Genomic DNA, 26,611 nt, shown 5'->3' with positions numbered 1-26,611 from the left:
TAACAGAACTAGTGCCGTCCGAGAAAAAGTGCGAGGCTAGGCAAGCTGGAGACATTTCAGACCCTGCCCCACGCGTCCCTTTCCTGCAGGGGTGTTTCGGGAGTGCGGCGGTGCCCGGTGTGCCCACAACCTGGTGCCGTACCGGCTGTGCCGCCAGCAGGCCCTTGGGGTGGTGCAGCAGCTGGTGCTGAGCAACGGCGGAGACGATGACATGGGCACCCTGCTCGGGCTCATGCACACCGCCCCACCCCTGGCGCTGCACCTCAAGAACCACATCCTCAAGGTGGGAGTCATGTACCGCTCGTCTAGCACGTCCTCCGTCTGCAATGGATCGAGGTGGCGACGCGGGCGAGTTGGTCCAATGTACAGCTAGGAATGGCGCACAAATAATGAAGACGAGGCAGGTATACATCAACAAGCAGCCCTGACGTCACGCCGCTGTCGTGGCACTGCAATTGGCAGGGCCACCGCCTATAGTAGCGAATCCCGCTGAGTCGTGGTCGAGCATGCATCAGACAGACGGGCCGTTGTGTCGACGAACGAGCACGCCATGTCGCCGAGTTCAACTGTGGGAGAGCACCTACTTTCACACTGTGTGACTTGCATGTGTAGGTCAAACTTTGTCTGCATCAAGATTCTAGGGAAAGAGGTGGATAAAACTGGCAAGATAACTGCCGTAAGCATTTGAGCTGGAAAGGAAGGTGCAACATGCATTAGTCAAGCGTCAGTTTGTTCACGTAAAAATGAGGTAGTCTTTTTGAAGCCTGTGTCGACGCGACAGCAATGTGGATGGTTAGTTTGATGGTTTTCTTTTTATACAGTAATCAGTCAAAGCCCAGCGCTTGTCCCGTCTACACTTTCTTTGTCTTTGTTTGCACTGTTTCCAGTTGGATCCATTTGCAATGTTCACTATTTTAACGTAGAATGTGCTTTAGGGCTGGTTTCAAGTTTAGAGCATCATGAAGTGTTGTAATGAAAGTAAGATGACGCAGCCAGTCGTCTGGGCAGAACACCGTGTCCCCTGGCGGGAACCTGGTTATATAGTAATTCCTCATTAATTCTAACTCGGCTATCTTGAAATATCAGTTAAGTCAAAAGATTTCCTTGTCATGGAATGAACTCCCATAGGCACAACGCATTTACTCATGGGAGATTATCTCAAAAAGTTGTCAGGACTAACCTCGAATATTTCAAAATCTTGACAGCAAATACAGTAAAGCCTCGTTCATTCAACCACCGCTAATTCGGATAATTTATACTGCCGATCCGGTCCCGTCAAACGTGTATATTAGTCGATGGCACCAAATGCTCATTAATTCAGAGGGAATGTGGTGCGCTATGGTTAATTTGGACGAATTCGGCAGGTGCCACAAGCTACCATCCGTTCCAAAGGGTATGACCGCTATCCATCCGAGGTGCACACGGGGTTTTTTTGGATGTCCCATGGTCCTTCACTCTTCCGGTTCTCCGTGTTTCGCACGTTTCGCACCAGTTTTGCTCTAGCATGGAAACGGCAGAAGGCCAGAAGTGCAGAAGTACAGCTGCAACAGAAAAAGAGAAGCATAAGTGACCGACGACCGAAGCAGCAAAAATCGCGACACGCGGTGCTATTGTTTGCGAGCACGCTGATAGCGAGAGTGACAGCCACGTTTCATGCCTCAACACAGGGTGGCCGGCAGAAAACAGCCCATCCTAAAGCCCGCATTTTAACAGCTATCCCTCAATTTTTTGCCAGCCACCCCCGACTGCCACTCTTGGAGTGCTCTGGAAAAATAGTGCCGGGTGTCGCAATTTTGCCACTTCGGTCATCCGTCACTTGGGCTACTCTTTTTAGAGCGCAGCTCTTAGGCGCCCGTTTCCGGCTTGAGCGGCGTCGCCGTCGCCGTCGGCGTAATTGCGCGGTGCATTATGGGTAAATTTCCCTGCTAAATCTAGAGGAAAAATTTACCCGCTAAATTTAGCAAAAAAATTTCCCCGCTGCGGAAAAATTTCCCCGCTAAATCTAGCGGAAAATTTCCCCGCTAAATTTAGCGGAAAAATTTCCCCGCTAAATCTAGTGGAAAAATTTCCCCGCTAAATCTAGCGGAAAAATTTCTCCGCTAAATCTAGCGGAATATTTTCCCCGCTAAATCTAGCGGAAAAATTTCCCCGCTAAATCTAGCGGAATATTTTCCCCGCTAAATCTAGCGGAAAAATTTCCCCGCTAAATCTAGCGGAAAAATTTCCCCGCTAAATCTAGCAGAAAAATTTCCCCGCTAAATCTAGCTGAATATTTTCCCCGTTAAATCTAGCGAAAAAATTTTCCCGCTAAATCAAGCGGTAAAATTTCCCCGCTAAATCTAGCGGAAAAATTTCCCCGCTAGATTTAGCGGAAAAATTTCCTTGCTAAATCTAGCGGAAAAATTTCCCCGCTAAATATAGCGGAAAAATTTTCCCGCATATCTAGCGGAATAATTTCCCCGCTAAATCTAGCGGAAAAATTTCCCTGCTAAATCTAGAGGAATAATTTCCCCGCTAAATCTAGCGGAAAAATTTCCCCGCTAAATCTAGCGGAATAATTTCCCCGCTATATCTAGCGGAAAAATTTCCCCGCTAAATCTAGCGGAATAATTTCCCTGCTAAATCTAGCGGAAAAATTTCCCCGCTAAATCCAGCAAAAAAATTTCCCCGCTAAATCTAGCGAAAAAATTTCCCCGCTAAATCTAGCGGGAAAATTTCTCTTCAGGTCAGGTGACCCCCCGAGGTCACGTGACCCCCGTGGTCACGTGACACCCCCAGGTCACGTGACCCCCACGTGACCTTGGCGAGGGGGTCATGTGACCCCTCCAAGGTAACGTGACCACTCCTCCCCCCCGATAACACGTGAACCTCAGTACCCTTCCCTCCTCCTCCTCAAGAGCTGCGCTCTAATTCGGCGTTACAGGGAGTTGTAAACGGCTTTCATTTTTCGTGGCAGCTGTACCAGGTCACGAATTTAGTGACGAAAGGGGAAATAACTGATAAAACAAGCACAACTTGTTTTATGTCCCACCCTATGCTATTGTTGGTGGATTCAATGACTTGTCAAGCATTGCTGATTTGCATATTCTTTTTGTCTTTCATCCTTGAAATGGTGAGAAGAATGCAGAATTCAGGTTCTCACGCCAAACAGGCATGCTCACAGTGAAATTTGATTTGAGAGCTACCTACTTTCTTAGAGAATACAGGAAACAAAATTAATTTTTGTGGTCGCTAACATACTATAGATCGGAAGGGAGGGAGATGGGTTGACGAAAGGAGAGAACATGATAGTATGTGTGGGCACAACATTGTATTCAGTTTTATTATTGCCCAGATAAAACAATAGAATGTTACTGACAACTTGAGAAATGAAGTGAGCTCATGAAGTACCACTTACTTCTTTCACGGTTTGTTCCGTTTTATTTTTTGTTGTTGTTTTAAGTCGGTGATTTGCTCTGTTGTCTGCCGCTCCAGTCTCTCTTGTTCGTGCTTCGAGAAAGCCACCGGACCCGGACCGTCTTCCGGAAAGTGGGCGGCTTCGTCTACGTCATGTCGGTCCTCGTTTCCATGGAGGGCTGTCTCGCAGACCCGCCGAAGGAGCCCTGGAACACCGGTGAGAGTTGTGCCACCGGCTTTGTTTCCCTCTCGGTATATTTGCCAGGTCGCATCGGAGCGGGATGGTGCACAAAACTTGTCTCCGACCGGTGCATAGCATCCCGCCCGTGCGTCGAATGCGGTCCGAAAGTGGCAACGAATTGTGCCGCCGGTTATAACGAAGTACAAAAAAGAATGGGAAATCGCAATCGCTTCACTGTAGCCACTATTTCATTATAACTGACTTCGTTATAGCCGGTCTCGACAGTAGTCAGAGGAACACATTGAACACATAGGAGATTGACCGAAACTTTCTTTTTGCTTCAGTATAAATGGGAGTGTTTGTAGTGGAAGCATTCATTATAAAGGCGTTTGACCGTAGCGGCTACCTCGTTTGTGCTCGGCTGACTTTCTTTGATCCTTGTCATCACTTGATCTCTTCCCATTTTCAGTTGAGAAGAAGCAGATCATCTCTCTCCTGAGGACGGTGTTCAGCACCATGACTGTCGCCATGAGATACGAACCCGCCAATGCCAAGTTCTTTGCAACGGAGGTAATGTTCTTGTCATTCCAGTTTAGGTTTGCTGAAGGGCGATCTGTCTTTTAAAACTCAATGTCCGCTCATTGTTTTCTAGATATGCCAGACCAGTTTGGCAGACACGGTTAGACTCCTAGGCTGCTTTACGAACAACACGGACATCTGTCCTGTCGACACCACGTTTGTCCCCACCGAAGAAAACCTCTTTCATGCAGTGTTCACTGGAAGCAGTGATGCAAAGTAAGCACCTTCTTCGTTCGGGACATGTAGCATAATTTGTCGGGTCTTTTTTTTTTTTTTTTCATACACAAGCATTTGCACATATACAGGGTGCGGCCGTAAAAACTTTCACATTTGGCACGCCTAGCAAAAATCGAATTTCAAACATACATACCTGAAATTGGGCGCACGAACGTCGTTTATTCCAAAGTTTTTTGCCTATTTTTTTCAGACGTCAACTCTGGAGTAGCGAATTATTAGAAAGATAACAAAAATGGCAGACGTGCATTTCCTATGGCCTATACACGTTTGCAAGTCCGGCTTCAGGGCGCTGCCATCTTGCCTGTCTGGGGTGCGCTTGGACCAGTCATAATCCGATTACGAAGCCTTGCTAAGGCGTCGTAATCGGATTATGGCCGCTCCCGAGAGCGCACCCCACTGAGGAAGATGGCGGCGCCCTGAGACCGGACTTGCAAACGTGTATACCCGCCCGTTCGCCGTCTGCTATCTGGTTCGCGACGCCGCTCCCAGGTGGCGCACTGAACGCAAAAACTCGGGAAACCCGCTCGAAAGGCTGGTGTCGGGCGAGATAATCGCGATAAAAAGTGATTTGAACCAAATATATGAGCAATTGTTGAAATTACCTGTTTCAAGTCAAGTTCTGACAGATCGTCATGCAAGCAAGAAGACACCGTGATGCGACGAGATGATTTATTTACAGCTGCTCGTCTTGTTGACAATTGCGGGTCGCTCTCGAAGACAGCAAGCACCGCTTCAATGAGCTCCTCATTTTTCAGTAGGCTCTCACGTTCACTGACTGGATTCTTCTTTTTACAGTCTTCTCCACTCACAAAACGATCCGCCCAACTCAAAACAGTTGGGCGTGAAGGCGGGCGTTTATGAAATGCAGTGCGAAATTTTCGTTGTGCTGTGGCCACCGAGTTCCGCTCCACGTACCACTTGACTGTCTGGGCACACTCACTTGCCGAGTATTGCGGCATCGCAGGGCGGCGCGGAAAATATTTTGATAATAACTGCAGAAGACAGTGCAACAAAAGCAATAAATAGGAACAATCAAGATGCCTCAGCAGCGGCACTCTTGATTCCAAAGTTGAGCTTTCACCGGGAACGGACCCGTCAACAGATAAGCAGACGACAAATGAAGACACACGTTCGTCTGCTTTAGAACATATTTTTATTAAACGAGGGCGTCCGCCAGTTTCTAAATTTCAAGTAAAAGGGCATAATCGTTCACATATTTCGGTAAAATCACTTTTTATCGCGATTATCTCGCCCGGCACCAGCCTTTCGTGCGGCGTTTCCCGCGTTTTTGCGTTCAGTACGCCATCTGGGAGCGGCGTCGCAAATTAGATAGCAGACGGCGAACGGGCGGGTATAGGCCATAGGAAATGCACGCCTGCCATTTTTGTTATCTTTCTAATAATTCGCTACTCCAGAGTTGACGCTTGAAAAAAATAGGCAAAAAACTTTGGAATAAACGACGTTCGTGTGCCCAATTTCAGGTATGTACGTTTGAAATTCGTTTTTTGCTAGGCGTGCCAAATGTGAAAGTTTTTACGGCCGCACCCTGTAGATAAACCTCTTCAGCTCTGCCTCACTTTTAACTGAAGGCCCTGCGACATACAGTGCTGCATGCTTTACACTGAAGAATGCTCTATATTTGCTATTATATTGTTTTATTGTAAGCAAGAATAATAAATTGATGAATACCCTGTAAATCTTGACTGTGCCAAAGATGCAGCGAAGAATCTTTCTGATCAGGGACACTTCTTTCTCACTTAGCATTTCAAACCATGTTTCTCTGATGCCCTTTACTATTTGTTTTTCCAGGACAGTGTTTTCTTTTTAGTCGATGAGTGTCTTAATGAAATACATACTGCTAAGCGGAATAAACAACAACAGTGGACACTTAAATAGTTCAGCGTAGATACCCGTCCTCATTGTGCATTGGCATGGCCCAGCTTCTGTTCATAACAGTAGTATTTTTCTTGTCATCATGTTTTGAAGCACTTTTTGGGACATATTATCCCAGAATCGTTTCTTTCAGGTATTTTTTACAACATGCTAAAGTTGTTTCCCTAAAGCAGTTTACAGGTGCTCAAAATGTTATTTCGATATTAGGTACATTTGCAATAGCAGTGGGCAGTTACAAAAATGCTAATTGCTTGTGCATGTTTTTTTTTTTTTTTTTTATAGTTTGGAATTTGGCAGGGTACCGGCATCTCTCCTATCCGCCGTGGTGGTCATGCGGCTACTTTATGACATGGCTTTGGACTCATTTGATAAGTATGCATCTCAGTTTATTGACACAAATTCTCCATGCACCAAACAATATCGGGGGCTCTAATTTTTTAGCTCCTGATATTGTTTTCTTATCACCCGTTTCCTACCAAATTGTGTACTATGTAGTCACACTTGAGACTGAAGAACGGTGAAAACGAAAGAGAACACGGGTACATTGAAACACGGCCTTGAATGTTACTACCACAGGAGGATTGCACCAATAATTCACCTTCATATTTGCGGAAAACACAATTTGGGGGGGGGGGGTAAAACCTTCAAGAAACAAAAATAGTGGATACTGTCATCCTGCACTAGCAGAATGTACCGTATTTATTTGAATATACGGCGGTCACGATTATAAGGAGAGGGGACAGTTGAAGGACCCAGGAAAAAGAAAAAAAGTTTGCACACTAACATAATTAAGGCAAAAGAAACTAAAGAAGGCAATTAAATTCCTTAACTTTCAGCAAAGCAGACACAAGTATTTGAACTATCTGCGCACAAACCCTCCCTTTCGCGGGCCACGGAAAGCCTTTCTCGTTGCTGCGCAGGCTAAGAGCGAAGTCTTCCGTTTGCGCCAACGACGCACGTGGTTCTCCGGAACACCAAACTTTCGACCCGCCGCGCAGTTTCCAGTAACTTCCGCCTCTGATATAAATTTCCTCTTGAAGGCTGCGTCATAGTGACAACGACGACTCACCATTGCGCTGGTCGCGTATATAAGAAGCAAGCACTGAAAAAAATCCTGCCGCAGAGACTCCAGGCACTCCAACAAAAAATGCAAAATGGTGTCCCGACTTGTTTACAAACTTTGCGGCTACTACTGGCTTGGAGGCGGCTACTGCTGGCTCAGCTCATTGACATGGTCGAAGGCATCTGCAGCCATCACGTCTGCTGCATCGCGAGCTATTCAATACACTTGCAGCTGCCAAACCTCGGTAGTTACTATCTGTAACCTGCGTTTCTGTAACATTTTGTATGTTTTATTCTTAAATCTCTCCGTTACATTTCCAACAGTGTTGTCGGGCTCTTTTGGAAGCTTGGAAATGATTGAAAGGCGGAAATTGAAACTGTTACACCAAAATCGCCATATTGCTATACTGAGCGTCGAATATAAGGCGGGGTATGACTTTGAGACTACGGATTTTGGAAAAAAACCTCGCCTTATATTCGAATAAATACGGTATGTATTAACATGTTATAAAAGAAAAACGAGTGAATGTAATGGAGATAACCGGCGTTTACTACCAAAGTGCCATCCTAAAACAAATTCGGAAAACTCTTTCATATTTTTGGAATTTAAATATTGCGCCAATATAAATATCGCAGCAACTGCACTATGCCAGAAGGAATTGTAGGGCTAGTTAGCTAAAGAGAGAAAAATACAAGTAGTGCTGCGGACAAGGCTGAGTAGGAGTGTGCAGGTGTAGAGCATGCAAAAATAGCTGCAACCAACTCTGGACACTCAAGCATTGCTGGCTTTGCTTGTATGGGGGGGGGGCACGAGAGTGTGAATCAGAGTCCAACCTCCAACACCTGCAGTTGTTGTGTGGGTGTATGAAAGGAGGAGAGACCCCAACAACAAGGGCTGGTCGAGCGCGAACATCAAAACTGAGGAACATTTGATCACAAGACGTCAACAATGTAAGTCTCAAAATACCTTTTATACCTAAAGTTTAAACATCTCTTGCATTACCCAAAGATGACGATTTCGTCTCTGACTCTCACTCTCGTCCCATCTGTCATGTGAACAAACCGAGCAAGCCTAGAATGTTTGAGTTCTTTGGAGCTATTTTTACACATTTTAACACTTGCACGGGACAAGGGCTTTCGTCCTATTTTTTTACTTGTCCCTGTTCATAACGTTATATATTTGTGATTACCTGCACTTTTTATTCACATTTGATCTTAACTAATTGGCACATTAAGGACTGTGTATTTATTTCTGAACAGTTATGGTTCTTGCAGATTTTAGTGCAAATCATACTAATAAAAGCCAGACCCCAAGTTTCTGTCACTGACTTCTTGTTGATTAATAAGAGTGACGAATACCAGTCTAAAGTAAACTTGGCAAAAGTTGCATACTTTCGTACAGAGAAACGGGTACAATTGCGATCAACACGAAGGTGAACACGCGATTGTCGACAGTTTCAGACTGGCAGCATCGCGAAGCTGCGGTTCTGGCAGATTGCATGCCTTACCCCACGCCTTGCCACGTTTGGTTCACAGAGTGCACAAGCCGCCCCGGCCGCCACTTTAAGACTTTTCCAGTACAGATTAGCCAATGATTGCATGTCCACCTCTGGACTGTGACTGTAGTCAAAAGGTCAATAAGTGCAAATGTAAGTAGTTTCCGTATTTAGTGCAAAGGAGTGAGTTGTCCGAGCACTTCAGAATATGGGTACGGTGACTGAAACGCATCCCTGACTGGTGTTTTTACCACGTCCCAAAAAGTGGTCCCTCCATTCTTGCCCGATGATATCACAGAAGTGTCGTGTTGACACCGGCGGCAATACTGGCAATGTCACAGCAGCAGTGGTGGATGCCGCAGATGCCTGCTCTGCTGCAGGTCACTCTCTAGCTTCATAATCCACAGAAGCTTCGGCTGCCAGGAGTTGAGACTTCGCGACAACAGTGACACTCACACTCGCTCGGTGCGACCTTCAGTATCGCAACATTCAACAACTTGACACGCCGACTTCTGTGATACCATTTGTTGCCACATCAAGACCACTTTTGATATACGGGCAGGATAGGGCACCAAACACGCCAGTTAAAGACGCTTTCTAGGCACCGTGATCTGGCTGGTGTTGACCTCCTTTCGTGCTGATTTTCATTCAGGCCAATGGCAGTGACCAAGTTGGCCACCTGCCCGTCCACCCAGCACTGCACGGTTGAGGTGCCGAAGAAGGGCAGCCCCGGGGCCAAGAAGCCCCTACTGGCCACTCTGAACCTGTCCGCCCCAAGCCCCGACCCTCTCATCGTCCACCCGGGGGTCGTAGTGGCCATGATGCACCTGGTGCCCTCCATTGCAGATGGACTCAACCCCCAGGTGAGGAATACATATGCCTACGTTATTACACCGCTGGATAGAACCGGCTCAAATAAATGTGGGGTGTTTACAGTGGATCGCAGTGCCGTAAATCGAGTCGGAGAAATCGGTGCCTGCACATAGGAAGCTGAAACTTTCACCGAATGTGCACTTAGGCAGTCTGTTTATTTGGTGAAATTTCACGGCGTAGCTTCCTTTCTGCCACAAAGAAGATGAACAAACTTTCCAGGATCAACGGTTGACGTTTGTCCAGACGACCGAGTTAGTGATGGATGGAACTTGTGGTGCCATCTCCCTATAGGTGCAGCGAGCAGATGACGCACTCTCTTGTCTGCTAACATCACGTGACGTTACGATGTCGCGTGATGTCACAAACACACAGCACAAACTTTACACTCAACACGGTGTCTTCGTCCACGTAATCAAGCTAGTGTGTTTTAGCTGCAGTCTACCATCGACAGCGCTTACAACCCTCGTGTCTGCCCGTGCCCAGTGTGCCCAGGCTGAGCTAACGCTGCAGCTGTACCTGGCCGAGGTGCTGCGCTCCCTGGTGCGCTCCGAGCGCAACCAGCAGGTGATGTGCGAGGCAGCCCTGCCTGGGGAGCTGCTCACCAAGTGCCGGGTGGCTCTGGAGGACGAGGCCCACCCACTGCACCTGCCCCTGCAGTACATGCTCGAGCGCCTCGCCGCACAGGCCCTCGAGCCCAGGGACCTCAGGTGGGAAAGGGGGAAAGCTTCTCTTTTTAGGAGAGGGTATGGGGACTGAAAATTGTTTTTTTTTTTTTTTATTAAGTTATCTATATGAAATTTTCAGGGTATGCTTATGACAGAAACATAGGAATAACTGTGAAGTTTCATTAAGCTGTGGTCGTTAGTTCTCAAGTTAGATGGGTTTAGGAGACCTCTTTGTATGCTTTATTCCTTTGTTCCAAGACGTGAAGAACTTACAAATGGTAGTAGCATTGTGAAATTCGCTATGAGGATTCCTAGATAGATATCTTAAGGGCAAGAAAAAGCCCTTTTTCTTTTTTTTTTTTCCAGAAATATTTTTGCAAAACATTGAATTTTATCTTGTCGGTCACACCCCCATTCATCAAATTTATTGCGTCTACAAACAATTTACAACACAGTTTAAAAAAATAAAAAGAAGACTGTCACAACATAACAAAGTTATTTAGGAACAGAATAAAAAAAAACATGAAGATCCATTCAGCAGTTCCTGAAATATCGCGGGGGCAAACACCACTGTCAGTGCAAAAGTTCATTTTGAGAAAATGACCAAGAAAGTTCAACACTGATTTAAAGAAGGACCCTGCAGAGTAGCTGGAGGTGTCCTTGTGTACTTCTTGATTCGCTTTTCTGTCTTTGCTTGGTGTCCTTGTTGGCCTTGTGTAGGCAGAGGGCAGGGCATCTTTTTCCACAGTTCGCTGGAGGGCTAGGCGAGCTAGCTGAAGCCCCAGCGAAACCGAGATCTCCTTGGTTGTCCTGTAGCAGCCAGCTTAAATCTCAGCACTACATCATGCAGCGCTATTTCGACAGCGATCAGGGATGCATGCTGTTCCTTCGGTATCAGGGACCAGAGAACCGAATGAAAAGACTGATGCATTCTGGGTCTTTGCCTTCAGGCACCGCTGGAGTAGAGAGGCATTGGAGAGACGTTGGTAGATGGGCAGCATAGCTGCACCTACATAGTCCAGAAACTTGTACTTGTGCAGGCTGTGGCTCACCATTTGCCTCAGCAGCTCTGTGACAGCACCATGAGTTTGTAATGTGGTTCCTCGTCAGTCAATGTGACGTGATAGTAGGTGCCCATCACTGCACGCTTCATTGCTTCCACATCCTTTGAGTTGTTCCTCAGGGCACAGCCATAGTAGTTTGTAAACTTATCGATGAAGAACTTGGTCAGCTTGCCCTTCCCACTCAACGGCTTGTCACCCTTCTGGACGATATTCCACAGTGCCGTCCTCATCCTCATTTAAACATGATTGAGGCACTCCTCCTTCACAGTGGAAATTATCCCATAGACGTCTTTTTCCACAAGGGCAGTGAAGATCCTGTTGTTCCCATCAGAGACCAGCGTCGTGTGGCGCAAGTCATGCTTGGTCTAAGACCGCTTGGAGAGGGTCAGGTCCATCCTCCTCGATTTGGCATCAGTGTTCTGCTGGCAGATGTGATGCTTGTGCCAAGAGTCATATACTCTGTCTCCAGGCTTAGGTTCTATCTGACATCCAAAGCACAGGTTGAATAGCACCATACCACCCAAGACTAGGCCTGTGTGGTACTCAGTTGATTGTTCCAATGCCAATGTGAAACATGTACCCACGCTTGTGCCACGTCTCATCATGCACTCTGGTAGCATCCTTGCAGAGGCCTGGCTTCATGCTCTTGTTGACCCAGCAGCAGCTGACTCTGCATAAAACTGTTCCAGGCACTGGGCCTCTGGCTCTCTAAAGGTCTTCTTCAAATGTTCCTGGAACGTTTTGCTATGAAGACCTCGGTGCAAGTCGTTCATAGAAGCCCAGAAGTCGTTCAGAGCTGTCTGCCCCTTTCCAATCTGCTTTGTGGCCATGATAGCTTGAATATTCACCTCAAAGGCCATTGAATCTTGCCAACATGACGAGGTCCAAGAATTCGCAACAACGCCACAAAGGGGGCACATTATCAAGCTTCATTTCTAATCCAAGCTTGGGTACTCTCTGGGATGATCACTTTAGCACCGAAACGATGCTTGCCGACCGCTGAGCAGAGGAGATTGCTCAGAAGATCCACCTGAACGAGACAAAACTTTGCACGGGCGCTTGTGGCTGTGGCAGGTGTGGGATCAAATCAGAAAAGCTTCAAACTTCCTCTTGGTTGCTGACATCGCACCAAGTTCAGCTTGATCGGCATCCCGATGTTAAGCTGCAGCTTCAATCTCTTTGGGCGTCAGGAAGTGAATCCGTAGGTGAACGGTGGACAGTGTGCTCTTACTTGCTGAAGCAGATGCAAGACAAGCACTGGGGTCCATGATCTTGAAAGAAACTGAGGTGAGCGGTCTGTTTGTGACTCCAGACGTACTTGGAACGACGATCGCATACTAAGAAAAATGTGCAGCAAAAGATTGTAAAGATGACAAAAAGCGAAAGCAGAGGTGACAATAGTGCGAGCAACGTGGGCAGACCACTGACAGAGCAGAACGAGCAGACGACGCAAGCAGTAATGGCGGGAGGAATGGGAAAGGAGAACGCTCCACCAGGAGAAGAGTACTCGTGTCGCGGCCAATGATAGTCGCCCACTCCCTTGAGTGCAGGCTCTGGTCAACCACGGCTTAAACACGAGATAGGAGGCTGTGAAGAAATCCCCACTGTACCGACACTGCACGGCTGGCGCCATTTTATGAAAACCAGCAAAAAGAACAGAAAGAATTTAACTTCAAAACAAGACCAAGATGGCTTCCGCCGGCTGCAGGGAAGGGAAACGGAGAGCGCGGGAATTTGGGCCTGATTTCGAGGTTTGACCACTTTTTGGATGCTTCGTGTGTCTCGTAATTAATTTTTTAAACATATGATTGAGTGAATTAGATGCTGATGATTACAGAGGAGGTAGTTAATGGACTAAATAACCCAAAAATGTAGTTCCCTGAAAAACAATTTTTTTGCGATTTTTTGGTTCCCTAGCACCCCGAAGAACTTTTTACAGAAGTAACCATTTGCAAAATTTGGCGGAATATGTACGCAAAAACCCACGTGATCACGGGAAGAGAGAGATAGCGCCTCCAGATATTTACTAGGGGGAATACATCTCACTTCAGTGAAATGCTTAGCGCTGGCTCAGACAGGTTTCGCATCGTTCGTATGGCTGGACGTGCTGCAGCGTTGGGGTTTTCTCCTCTGGATCGGGAGTGGTGACGAGTACCATATCTATCATAGTGGACATGGCGGCTCAAATCACACCGACCTAACCGATTTGTGGCACCCCTCGCAGAGCCTTCCTCCGCCTGGGATCCCCGCTCTGCTGCAACACGTTTGAGGCTCCCCCCGTGGCCGACTGCAAGCAGCAGGGGTCGAGCGTGTGCCTCGGGGCCCGCGCCCATGCGGCGGCGCGTCCAGCCAACCAGAAGGACGGGGGCCCCGTGCCCCTGACGCGCATCAAGACGCTGGTGTCGATCACGACCCCGAGGGACTGCCGCTTGCACGGGGCCCTGCTCACCCCTCCCTTTGTGGAGTTTGAGATGGCACCTGAGGGCTTCAGCTGCCTCTACCTGAGCAGCGTGGCCCCACAGAGCGCCTCGGGGGGACCTCCCATGGTGGGCGTCTCCATGGTCGGGGGCATGCCCGAGGGGGTCATCGGAGGCATTGGTACAGGTGAGTCCAAGCCTGCGTTTCAGCTGTGGCATCCTTTCAGCTGCGGCATCCTTTCAGCTGCTGCATTCTTTCAGCTGCTGCATTCTTTCAGCTGCTGTATTCTTTCAGCTGTGGCACCGTTAACAGATAACATGAAAGCCTGGTTTAGACATGTGTTGTTTGCATTCACTGCAGCCAAAGTGACAGCACATCGGGATAACCTTAACTCACGATTGCTTCAAAGGCTGCTTCTTTGCTTGCTTGCCACATTGTGTATGGTGAACACTTGTCTCGGTGACTATCGTTTCAGTCGCTCTGCAACCAATGTCGCTGTCTGAACCAAGTTTTAGCGTTATGTGTTAGCAGTGCCATTGCTTTGTAGAGGGAACACTGCATCAGATTTGATGGAAGACACAGGGGTTTTGGTAGCAAGTTCTATCTCTTAGTGAGAATGTTGAAACAATCTTGTAATATTGACTGAAAGGACTGAATTGCAGTGGAACAAGCAGTATGTTAAAGGTTATAAGGCTTGGTGACGCATTAACTCTGATTGGATGTAATCTAATGAGAGAGAAAAAAGTTCATCTAAAAAACATGTCACTGGATGAAAAAAAAACTCATATTATAATGTGTAAAGTAATAGTAATCTGGGGTTCAGAAAGTGTTGGTACAAAATGCACATTTGTTGATAATATCAATTCTCTTTCTTTGGCTATAGTACTTCTGATGCAAAGGGCATTAATATATATGCTTTCATGCATTTTGGTGAGTAATGTCAAGGGAAGGAAGAACAACAGACACAGAACTCTTTAAAGTTGTTTGTAACTTTTTTCTGTCCTTACATGCTTGCTGTTTCAATTTTATGGGACCCATGCATTGTGAGAAAGGTTGCACAAAGCACAACCTCTAAATCTTCTTTATGAGAGCACTGTGCATCATTCAGACATCATTCGTTACAAATTACTCTTCTTCAAAAAAGGAGGGTTCAAACATGTGCAGAGATGGTCAAGCGCCAGAGGAATTTGTCTTAAATGAGCGTGTGCTCACGCTCAAGCTCACATAACCTAAAGGCTGGCTCAGATGTTTGCATTTGGGTATGACCGACTGCATTACGACTGCTTCTGACCTCTTACGACAAGACAGTTGCTATACCAACCAATGTCCGCACAGCGCGTCATTGTGAAACGTGAGGAGTCACAATGCAGTCTGTTTCGCTGAAGCTCAAGTGTGTGAACCAGACTTTAGTCAAGCACATGCTCAAGCTCACGGAGCCTCACGCCGCCCATTCCGAATATTCGGCCCGAGCCAACGATGGCCCCCTTCTCTCTTGCTCCCCCCCAGGAGACCGCATGTTCCCGCCCCAGTCGGGGCTGTCCTTCTCGACGTGGGTGAGCGTGGAGCGGTTCAGCGACCCCCACGCAGACCCCCATGCGGTGCGACTGCTCACGCTGGTTCGCAACCTGCATGGCCGAGAAGACCACCTGGTCTGCCTGGTGCTCCAGCTGTCCTCCCGGGATAAGGCCCTGCTCGTCTCCACCCAGGAGATGTCCCTGCCAAACCTCTGTGAGCACTCTCCTTCATTCCCTTTCTCCTCCTTCTCAAGGATTCTATTTTCCAGTCTATAAACCCCACTTACTTATAAATAGGGTTTCTTTTTTTCGGGGTTATATTTTTCTTCGAATTTGGGGGTGTTTATTCGAGGTTTGTTTAAACGCAGAACGTGTCGTATGGTTGGCACCTAACCATATCCGGTTAGGTGCCAGCAACGGAAGTCGACAAGTTGACTGCCAGTTGAACGCTGACGCCGCGCTCGTCTCCTTACTGATTGAACAGCAGTGCCAGTCGAACCTCTTCCTTGAGTGCCTCCGTGTTTCTCGCGGACTGGGTAAAACATCACGTTTTCAGACATACAGCAGCGCTCTGCTTCATGAAATGAGCGTGCTCTGAGCTTGCTAGAGAAAGAGCGCAAGAGAGAGCAAGGGAAAAGCAGAGAAAAAATAAGCGGACCCTTTTGCCGCAACGGGTTCAGGTAGTTCCAAGTGCTTGGGTCTTTTTTGCCGCAGACTGGTGTCGGGGCTCTGCTCGGCATTGCCGCATTCCAATTGTTTTGTTTTCCGCACACTCTGTCTATTGCGACTTACACTCCAACAGGCTCCGAGAAGGTAGCATTTACACCGCAACCGCAAAAGATGGCACCTACAAGTAAGACTTCTACGGAGCTCTACCTTGCACAAAACAGGGCCGCTTCTTGCCATCCAGTCTTTACATGGGTACAGAGTTTCTCCACATTAACACATGACATTCTGTGTCACCGCTGCCTTTGCTTCTCTAGTACAGCAAAGGGTAATGTTTTCCTTACAGATTTGCTGCTTTTGTCGATTTTCAGTGTTGAGAAAAAAGACGGCGTTTATCGGGGCTTACCGTATTTACACGATTGTAAGTCGACTCGATTGTAAGTCAACCCCCCCCCCCCCCCCCTCCCCTCACATTGTACATAAAAAAAAAAAAAAAAACTTTAGATGCACATTTTACTACAGGCACGTGAGAACGGCAAAGTATCTGTTTCAGATGCCGAGTCACCAACACGCAAACGATGCCTTCTGGCGTACTTTGGCTGCACGTGCATGAGATGTCCAGGCATTATCGAAACTAGGAAGTTCACGCTGGAGGCGGGACAACTGAAGCTGCTCACTGTCGTTCTCTCTCCATCCTTGACTAGACTATGACTCGTCCGCACTGGTGTTGTCAGTCCCGTCATTATCACTGCCACATTCTCGAAGCACGTCGTCGGCGTCATCTCACGAAATCTCGCATTTCGCAAATAATCAACCACATCTTCCGCGCGTTATACATTTCTGACTGAGACTGAGAAACTGTTGGCAACATTTCTCAGTCAACACCGAAGAGAGAGGGCCAACGACCTGCTGTAATCGAGGACTCAGAGCCCCAATGAAAATGTCACGAATGACAACGGATGAGGTGATGATAACTGAAGAAACTAAACGTTTAATGGGGCGAACTTGTGCCCAAAAATAAAAAGGAAACAGAAGATGACAGAAGAGTGTCGCGGGCGTCGAAGTCGGCATAACAGCAGAGTCGAACGCTGGGGCGAGACTGATTCCGGTTCACCACGCGGAGCCCCTTATGTACACGCGTAAGCGTCTGGAATAATCGGCGTAGAATGTTTGACGCGTAGAACATTCGGACCTCGAACACGCAACAGGATTCTCGAATTTACCAGAAAACTAAATTGCAGGAATAACAAAAGATGCGTCGCTCCCAGGAATCGAACCCTGGCTTTTCGCGTGGGAGGCAGTCACAATAACCGTCAGGCCACGCGTGCGCTGCCTCCTTGGCCAGCTGCGCGCGCGGCAATATCGATTTTTAGTCTAACACTCGCAAGTTGTTCCGGCATGTATATTGCTTCAACAAATACGACTCTGTTGCGTCCGTGATCTGCGGTATTTGCTTCTGTGACATGCAAGTTTGTAGCGTATTCCCGTGTTTTTGTCCGCGATCTGCACGCGCGATATCGGCTTCTGTGACAGGCAAGATTGTAATGGGTTCCCGAGTCTTTATTGCACCATGAAACTTGAATCTGCTGTGTCCGCGCTCTGCAGTATCCATTCCCGTGAGATGCGAGTTCTCGGCAAGTTTCTGCAAGTCCTTCACACCTTAAAACTCGAATCTGCTGTGTCGGCCACTTGTGGTACCCTTTCCCGTGACACAGGAGTTCGTAGCGAATTCCCGCGTGTTTATCGCATCGTGAAACGTGAATTTGCCGTGTCCGCGATCTGCGGTATCAGTTCCCGCGTCACGTGGCTTGTAGCGGGTGCCCCGGTGCTTATCAATAATTTTTGATAAAGTTTTGCTGTGGCATTCCCAAAGATAGCCCACCCCATTTTTTTCACCATTTATCTCTTCATTTTGGGTGGGCATCCTTACGGGATTGTACGGTAGTCTAGTGAAATAAGAGTTTCTCAGACTGAGCTTTATTTTTCATCTGATATGAAATAAATTGTTTTGCAAAGGTAAGTGGTCTCAGGGCAACTACCTTGACCTGAAAAATTTATGTTTTGGTTATATCGCAGTACCGCTCATAGTGCGGATTTTCGCAACTTCCATCCTTGACATACGTTACATGTGGTCTTTACTGTACCTGCGTTTTCGCACAGCCAGCTTTGTGTCTGTTGCACGAGCAGTAACTTTAGCACATTCCTGCACTTCCCAAGCGCTTCAAGTATTCCTAAAATTGAGTCATTTAGTGGTTTTCGATGATGCTCAGCAAGTTTCTAAATAAAACTATGTTTATTTTCACTAAATAAAAAGCTAAATAACAAATTTAATTTAATTATCCGACTTGTCGTGACGATTAGCCCCCTAAATTACTTCCCCCTGGCCGTGCAACTTGCCTGCACAGAATGTATCAGTCTAGCTTTCACTATATTTTTTTTTCTTTTTAAATATGTAAAACTTTATTTTGAACACCTTGTATAACTGATGCCACCATAAGCGGCTTCTTCTGCTGCATCGCAAACTATACATGTTGACTGGAGTTTGCCTTCGCAGCCGGCGCAGACTGGGAGCCCGAGGTGAAAGAGGAAGGCTGCGTGCGCTACTGGAGCCCCGAGCTTCTCCAGGAAGGCCAGTGGCACCACCTGGTGGTGGTACTCAACCGGGCCGTCCTCAAGAACAGCTCTGTCTCCATCTACATTGACGGGCAGCACGCCTCCACCCAGAAGGTGGGATGCACCTTTCAGTGCCACAATATCGCCTCTGCGGTTTTTTCTTTGTTTCTTAGATAGTCGGTGTTGCAGGCCACGAGTCTTTCTTGTTTACTTTGCACAAGTTCTGTGTAAGTGTAAATCTGTGTAAGTGTAATCTGTGTAAATAAAAAGACCACTATTTGAATTTTTTTTTATGTTAGTTTGGAAGGACCACCTATCTGCTCCATTCCACGCCTAAATTTTCAGTGTTGAAAAATTACTTGTCCACTTTGGTTTAGAAGCGCATTGTGCTCGTTGTATTCGAAGGACATTGTATTTATTTTAATCATGTGCGAATAGTGGATTTTGAATTTGAAGCGAATGGTGATTTCAGCCGAACGTTTTCAAATCAAATATTGAACAGTTTCTCCAAGCATCTCAGCACGGCACCATACTTAAACGGAAACCCAGATGAGGTCATGTAGGTCGTTCCTGAGCTTCCACTTGTCCACATGTGAGCTCAGTTAATTATTTATAAACTGTGGCATATAAACGATTTGCAGATATCCTAATTGAGGCGATTTTTTAATCCTTGCTACATGCTAAAATTCTTTCTTCAATTCCAGATTTGCCAAAAAAGTACACCGAAGACACTTCACACTGCCTACATGTAGGAATGCAAACATTCCTACATGCAGTGCATTCCTACAAGCAGCGTGCCACGTCTTCTTTTGCACACGGCGCTCCGGCGGTGACATTACGCTCTCCCACTTTGCAGGCGTGACACCCCTACCGGCCTCACGGCTTCCGTGACGAAGCATTTGCATTGCTGTGCTTTTCTTTGTGTCATTTCTGAGGCACATCCGCTTTGACCTTGATAGCCAATTCACACGATGGACCGAATCGCGATTTTCGTCCACGAACCGTGTACCACATGACCGTCACGTCACCGATTCCTGCGATCCGCGCCTCGTCCGCGGACGCGCGGACTGATAAAGTTGAGTGTTTTTTTCACTCGCGGATGTTTGGCAGGAGATTGACTTGAAAGGCGTTTAGTCTGGCAACGGTACAATGTTTTCTTGTGTTTTTTCTTTGGACGATTAAAAGAAAAATGGCGCATTGTTGTGTTTTGTGTATTCGCTGGCTCATTTTGTCGCGCGATTCTTGGTTCCACACGTAAAAAAAACTGCAGAAACTTTGTCTGGCTGATGCGACGCAGGTTCCGGAACTCCTCCAGGTCAGTGCAAGAAGTTCCCGTCAAAACTCGTCTAGCACGCTGCGATAATTCTTGCACGTCCAATTAGGCTTTCAGTCAGCCATTCAGAGTTTTGAAAGCAAGGAAATCAAAGGAAGTGTTTGTGAGCGTCACCGAGCAAGACCTTTCTTGTGGCTGCGGTGTACTGGAGTGTTGTGCATGAGCGCTGAGTGCGTGAAGGCATCTCCAACAGCCCCTCTGCGAGTCCAGAACTTCGTCGCTTCTACGCGGAAGCCTTCTCGAGCAGGACCATGCCTGTGTCACTATCATGCTTTGGATTAGTAAAGCTAGTTGCGTTTCGTGTGGAGCCTATCACGGCGTTTTGTCTCGATCTGTACGTAACAGCGGCGTAGGATTCTTTATCGCAGTAGCAAACGTCGATTTCTCTCTTGGACGACGTGCCACGGTGCGATGTTCGAGTTTTGCGGCGGCACTGTGGGGTGGCGATCAGGTACGCTCCGTCCTCGCTGGCGTCTGCTCGTCGTCTCCCTCGTGTGGATGCGCTTGGGAGACGAATGAACCGCGGACATATCGTCACGTGATCAATCCATCCGCGGATCAGTCCGTCGTGTGAGTCGGCCTTGAGTGGCGCGTGCTTGATGCCGTATTGCTGTGACCATCTTTTGGGCACAACGCCGATGCCTTTTCTCGTAATGGGCCATGTAAGGCTTTCCCCTTAACAAGCCCAAATGATGAACGCAGGTTGTCGAGACATTGCTGCCAACGTAACTCTCGCATAATTGCAGCGGGTTAGCCCTGCTGAGTGCGCTTCTCACCGAGCACTCCTGCACTGTGGGGAAGCAATACCCGCGGAGCTTGTGGGATCCGTGGGTATTGCTTCCCCGCAGTTCACAGGCACTCCATAAGGAGCGCACTTGATGGGGCTAACCTGCTGCATTCAACGCTTGTAAAACTAGGAATATTGCAGATCACCTCGAAGCGAATGTTGAATAACGTATTCTAAACAAAATTTGTTTTATTTTACTTCAGATGTATGGAGCCCATTTCCCTTAGTACTTTACTTGAAGTGCCTAGGCTCTCAGTTACTCTGAACTTAAGTTTCAGTACTTTTAAGATGTACCTTTCCCAACTCAGAAGAAATGTAGTGATGCTCTACACCCTCCTCAAAACCACCCAAGAGACTGGCAGGAGCTTCCCGAGTATTGGAGAGGGAACAGCAGGCATGCATCTGCTGACCTTTGCAACTTCCTATACTTCATTCACCTTACGGTGGACCGCAGCAGACACTATGAGCCATCGGAGCAAATTCAACGCCATGGGAGTTTTCTAGTGACCTTCGGTAGAATCGTGTGATACGTTCCCAGCACTGGGGTTGGTGGGATAGCTGGTAGCATCCGCTGCGGTCTGTCGTAAGCTGGAACGTGGTATAGAGACAGGCGGCCGACCATGGAGCTCTTGCAAGAGCGACTCTGACCCCTGAATTCTCTCGCAGATCCCGTACATCTCGCAGAACCCGGGGGGCGGGGCGGCCAACTTGACGGTGGCCTCGTCGGTGTACGGCTTCATCGGCACCCCTCCCCAGTTCCGGCACCCGTCCCGCCTCATGTGGAAGCAGGGCCCCTGCCACATGGTGGAAGACGTGCTCTCCCCTCAGCTCATCCACCAGATCTACCTGCTGGGACCCAGCTACGTGGGAAGTCTGCAAGCACCGGTCATGATTGGTTAGTCATCTGCGCATAGTGGATTTTGAGTTTGAAGAAGTAACAGCAGATTTGGGCGAATATTTTGGAATCAAATATTGAATAGTTTCTACAAGCCTTTCACTACTGTTGCACCATGCTTTAGCGGAAACCCAGCTAAACTCGTGAAGATTGTTCTCAAGCTTCCACTTGTCCAGTAAGCTCATTTTAATCTGACTATATTATGGACTGTGACCTCAGGAAGTCCAGTGCCTTGGGATGGTAAGTAAATGATGGATTCAACGTAAAATTAAACTTGTAGAGATGTCAAGCCACACCTACCGTATAAATGCTTGTAGAGGCAGCACTTTCTTTTTTTTTTTTCAAACTTCGGGGTTAAGTTTTGGGCATACACGAATAAAATACAGTAGTTTTGGATGTACATAAAAAATATTTAGCAGTCATGTATTAATCCACAGTACAGCTACAGCGATAGCTGTGACAAGTCACGGGGAAGTCATTGGGCCTCGGCGTCACGTTCACGCACCGTGCATGAACAAAAGCGTTGGGAGCAAAATAGACATCTGAACTCTAGCAGACGACAGAGAAAACGCAAGCACACAACGTGAAGATTTCATTAAAACTGTGTTCCATTCTGCCTGTAGTGGCTGGCGTTTGGAATAGTGCCGGCCGGCGTTCGGCACACACTCCACTTGGGCCAATCGACGCCGCCACATAGCTCCCCTCTCCAGAGACGGAGTCGCTCCTGTGCTCTGTTTCGAACGCTTTTGTTTCTTTTTCGTTAAGGGCACGTGAAAGTGCATCTCCCAGCACGAGCTCTTAGCATTGACAGTGCTACGACAACATCTTGTTATCGGCTATTTTAATTTTTCCAGAGAGCATGTGCAGTGGGCATCGGGTACATAAAACCCCCAAGTTTAAAGTGGCTTGTTAACTCTATGGTATAGCTCAGCGGTAAGGCCTCTGCTTTGCGCGCAGCAGACCCAGGTTCGATTCCCGCGGGCGGCAGGCATCTTTTTTAAGGATTTGGCAACATCGACGACGGACGCCTTACATCGCCAACTACAACATCAACAGCGGACATCATTTCCGTGTGTTCAGAAGAGCCCATAACAGCTATGGCTGTAAAATGAATTTACTTGCGATCGCACACAGTGGTCTAGAGCACCTATATTTTGGTCTCAATCGCAACCTGCGGTATTCTCGGTGCTTGAGTCTGACTGCCTACAAGTGCAGCCAGAGTTGCTCTTTTGAGCCGTTTAGCAAGCATCTTTTCAGGGTTCGCGTTAGCCATTTATTCCGTAGAATTTCACCCTGATGTCAGTTTCGATGCAGACGCCGAGCAGCTGCAGCATACCAGCGGGCTCGCCTTGAACCACAGGTTTTGTTTAATACTGTACGTAGATCTTGTGAACACCGTATTCGCAAACTATTGCACGTCTGCAGCACTCCAAGGCATAAGTGACAGTACGAAAGTACTTGACCACTGCTCTCAGGTTGTGGAGTCCGCATAAACCAACTTAGCACAGCGAAACATTCCCTTCATGAAGCCTAACTGGCCTAACGGCGAAGTTCGAAAGCCTAAGTGTCCGATATCACAGCAGCAATTGTCACATGGGCAGGAGGCAACTGGGGTGATACAAAAACCAGAGAAAGGACAGGTTTCCTGAGCTTTGTTCCCATAGTCTTTCTTATTTGAACTTCAAAACATGACGAAAAGTGCGAGCAGAGACGCGTGCATGGCGGGGTAAAGATGGCGGAGACGCGGAGCATGCACCACATTGCAGAAGCGGTTGGCGCGCCTCGGGAAAAAGTGGTAGAAACCACCGTATTTACTCGCACAATGAACGCACTCGTGTAATGAACGCACCCCCCAAGTCGGCTCTCAAAATTTCGACTTTTTTTTCACTCGCGTGATAAGCGCACCCCCAACTCGGATGTAAAAATTTTGACCCCCTCCCCCACGCGCGCGAAATGAACACACTTTTTTATCCTGGTGCAGCGAGGTCGCGAATTCATGGGCAGTGTGGGCGAACAAAACGCCTTGCAAAAGGCGTTAAAAAAATTCGGAAAGATCCAACGGAAGCAAGAAAAAAAAAACATAGAGAGGAACTTTTTTTTTTTTTTGCACAGCGCAGTTTGGATTTTGGGTTCGCGTGCTGCCGCACGCAAGGTAGTAAGAAAGAGAAGCACTCTAAGCGAACCAAACAGCTTGCAAAAGGCGGCAAAAAAAACCCGCGAAACTAAGAGATAACAAAAACAAAGAGGAGCTTTTTTTTCTTTTTTTGCACAGCGCAGTTTGGTTACAGGGGGGGGGGGGTCGCCCGCCTTGCGCAAGGAGGTAAGAAAAAGGAGCGGAGAAGCCCTCTAGCAAACGAAACAGCTTGCGAAAGGTGGCAAAAAGAAAAAAAAAAAACAGGGAACTGAGAAAGAAAAAAACAAAAGAAAAAGAGGAGCTTTTTTTTCTTGTTTTTTTTTTGCACAGCGCAGTTCGGTTAGGGGGTCGTGCGTCGCGCGCAAGGAGATAAAAAAGATAAGCGGAGAGCCCTCGCCTAAGCAACGCCTAAGCAAACAGGGGCGGGGCGGCGTTCATTACGCAGGGTAAAATTTTTGCATTTACATCTATCTTTGCTCCATTTTGACGCTTTGTTTTTTAGTATTGGTAGTATGGGGTATAAAAAGCACTGAAAACTGATACACCGGCACAATGCCAATGTGTTTTGATGGGCGAAGGCATGTTGGGCTGCTCTTCTATTATAGTTCGCAGACAACTCCCCAGGCGGCGCTCGTTACTCGAAAAAAGTCCGTTGTGATATTCATACTTTTCCAAGTATTGATTGTGGTGGGTTACCCCGTTGAGTGCGCTTCTAACCGAGCACGGGTGCACTGTGGAGAAGTGACACCCACGGAGCTCGCATCCACGGGAGTTGCTTCTTCGCAGTGCACCCGTGCTCAGTAAGAAGCGCGCTTGCTCAGCGGGTAAGCCGCTGTGATCAATACTTTGAAAAATATGAATATTGCAGTTCATCTCGAAGCGAATATTGAATAGTGTATTATTGGAACCCACTGTTCAAAATGTTGAATGTTCGCACAACACTATGATATGTTGTGGGGTTCCTCGCAGGCTGCAGCATGGCATTCACATTGCATAAGCTTTAGTCATGGTTAGTTATGGGGTTCCTCACAGGCTGCTGCGTACCATTCACATTGCATAGGCACCGATCATGATTTATCATGGGGTTCCCTGCAGGCTGGCGCACATTGCATAGGTACTGATCATGATTGATATGGGGTTCCTCCTGCAGGTTGCTGCATGTCATTTCCATTATGTCCTGTATGCACAGCTTTGATATAAGGCTTGTCTTGCCGGGTTTAGTTTGTAGCGGATGCAGCCGGGACCGAGTCCTAAAAGTTCTAAGGATGTTTTGCTAACACAAAGGTGTTGAAAGCACTGCTGTTTTGTAATTGAGAGACGGGGTAAGCTGGGGCTTGTTTTAATAAAAGGGGATTTTGAGATAAGAGCATGTCTGCATCGAGAAACATCGGTGTGTATCTGTCTCGAAAGCTCGATTAAATTTACTGCATACCAAAGACCATTATCTTCAGTAAAGCAGCATCTCTATTGAGTCATTTTAAATTGCAGTTTTTTTCTTTCCTCACAATTTCGGGGGATATGCCCACTTTGCTTACCCTTAGCTCTTCAAGTCACAGGACCATATTTTTTCTTATGGATTCTAATGATTTAAAAAATTCAGTAAGCTTAGTTTCAAACATGATTACCTTAATTGTTGTGCAGAATATTTTTATTAAATCCAGGCAAAGTTATTATTAATAACCTAGTTGTAAGGGACCCTCAAATTTTTGGTTATGAAAGATGACAAACTTAAAAAAGCTGTTAACACAAACTTCGATCACTCATCAAATACAAAAAATTGAATCGTGTCTTTGCCATATCTGATAGACTGGGGGACGCAGAAAATGTGTTAAAAATGATCTGGGCATGTGCTGTGCGTCCGTGTGTGGCATCACGTGACACTGTCACGTCACAGGAGGTCACGTGACCAGTGTGTCGGTCAAGCATATCGCTTTTCTTGTGAAACCCAGCCCTATAACGCATTCTGTGTTAATAGAGAAGCATACAAGACTGTTTAACATGTATTGCTTTGTTTCTTTCAGGCACAGAGCCACTGCCCCCTCTTCTGAATGAAGAGAAGGTTGTGTTTGGCCTGAATGCCACCGCGGTGTCTGTGATGACCCTGGCCAAGATCCGCAGGGTGTACAGCAAGGTGGACTGCAAGTCCATTGCCAAAATGGTGAGACATGTGGGCTCTTACTCACCTGCTCTCCACGCTATGTGCACTCTTTGAAGAGAAAGGTTGGCAGCTTGCAAGTTCTTCGGTCAGTGGTGACACGAAACCTTTGTCACAGAATTAGATGCTGGTATTCTCACTGCTTCATTATCAGGTACCGTCACCTCCGGCCTCTATCTGCAATTGTTCTAGGGCTTGAAACCCAAATATGTCATCCTTTGTCTAATATTAGTATACTACAAAGATTCCCCAGTGTTCAAAGTGTGGGTTTCTGAGACATTTGTCAGTCTTTGACATCATCACCTTTCTGAGTCAGTGACGACACGCAGTTGTTGTAGCTTCATTACCTGTTCCCTCTTAGCGTTTGGTTCTTCCTATGTCTCCCATTTTTATAAAGGCATGACGCAGCCTTTGTTTTGCTTGTACCAGTTTGGTAATACAGTACCAGTGAAGGTAAGTCCCTTAGTGGAAGAATTGAGAAATTTCACTGTAATCAACACACACAAAGGTCTCCACCAGGGGAACAGAATGCCATTTGGAATAACCGCAGCATCAGCTATCTTCCAGTGCATCATTGAAGAACTCGGAAACTTGCCATACAGAGATGCATTTCAGAATGGCATTGTGGTAACTGGCAGAAACGATCAGCA

General features: G+C 47.2%; 1 protein-coding gene across 1 annotated transcript in view; it reads left to right on the top strand.

Moving 5' to 3' along the window:
* LOC115325373 (WD repeat and FYVE domain-containing protein 3) overlaps positions 1-26,611 on the top strand; it is a 193,923-nt gene that overhangs the window by 34,403 nt on the left and 132,909 nt on the right. Inside the window, exons 13-24 of the mRNA XM_029986093.3 lie at positions 90-283; positions 3,475-3,613; positions 4,047-4,147; positions 4,230-4,372; positions 6,569-6,658; positions 9,497-9,707; positions 10,201-10,424; positions 13,671-14,050; positions 15,371-15,592; positions 18,599-18,771; positions 21,444-21,672; positions 25,828-25,964. Coding sequence (XP_029841953.2) covers positions 90-283; positions 3,475-3,613; positions 4,047-4,147; positions 4,230-4,372; positions 6,569-6,658; positions 9,497-9,707; positions 10,201-10,424; positions 13,671-14,050; positions 15,371-15,592; positions 18,599-18,771; positions 21,444-21,672; positions 25,828-25,964 — 2,243 coding nt within the window. The remainder of the gene's footprint in view (positions 1-89; positions 284-3,474; positions 3,614-4,046; positions 4,148-4,229; positions 4,373-6,568; positions 6,659-9,496; positions 9,708-10,200; positions 10,425-13,670; positions 14,051-15,370; positions 15,593-18,598; positions 18,772-21,443; positions 21,673-25,827; positions 25,965-26,611) is intronic.

Source organism: Ixodes scapularis, unplaced genomic scaffold (genome assembly GCF_016920785.2).
Source record: "Ixodes scapularis isolate PalLabHiFi unplaced genomic scaffold, ASM1692078v2 PGA_scaffold3__209_contigs__length_174095766, whole genome shotgun sequence".
Taxonomy (NCBI): domain Eukaryota; kingdom Metazoa; phylum Arthropoda; class Arachnida; order Ixodida; family Ixodidae; genus Ixodes; species Ixodes scapularis.
This window is presented reverse-complemented; position numbering and strand designations above follow the sequence as displayed.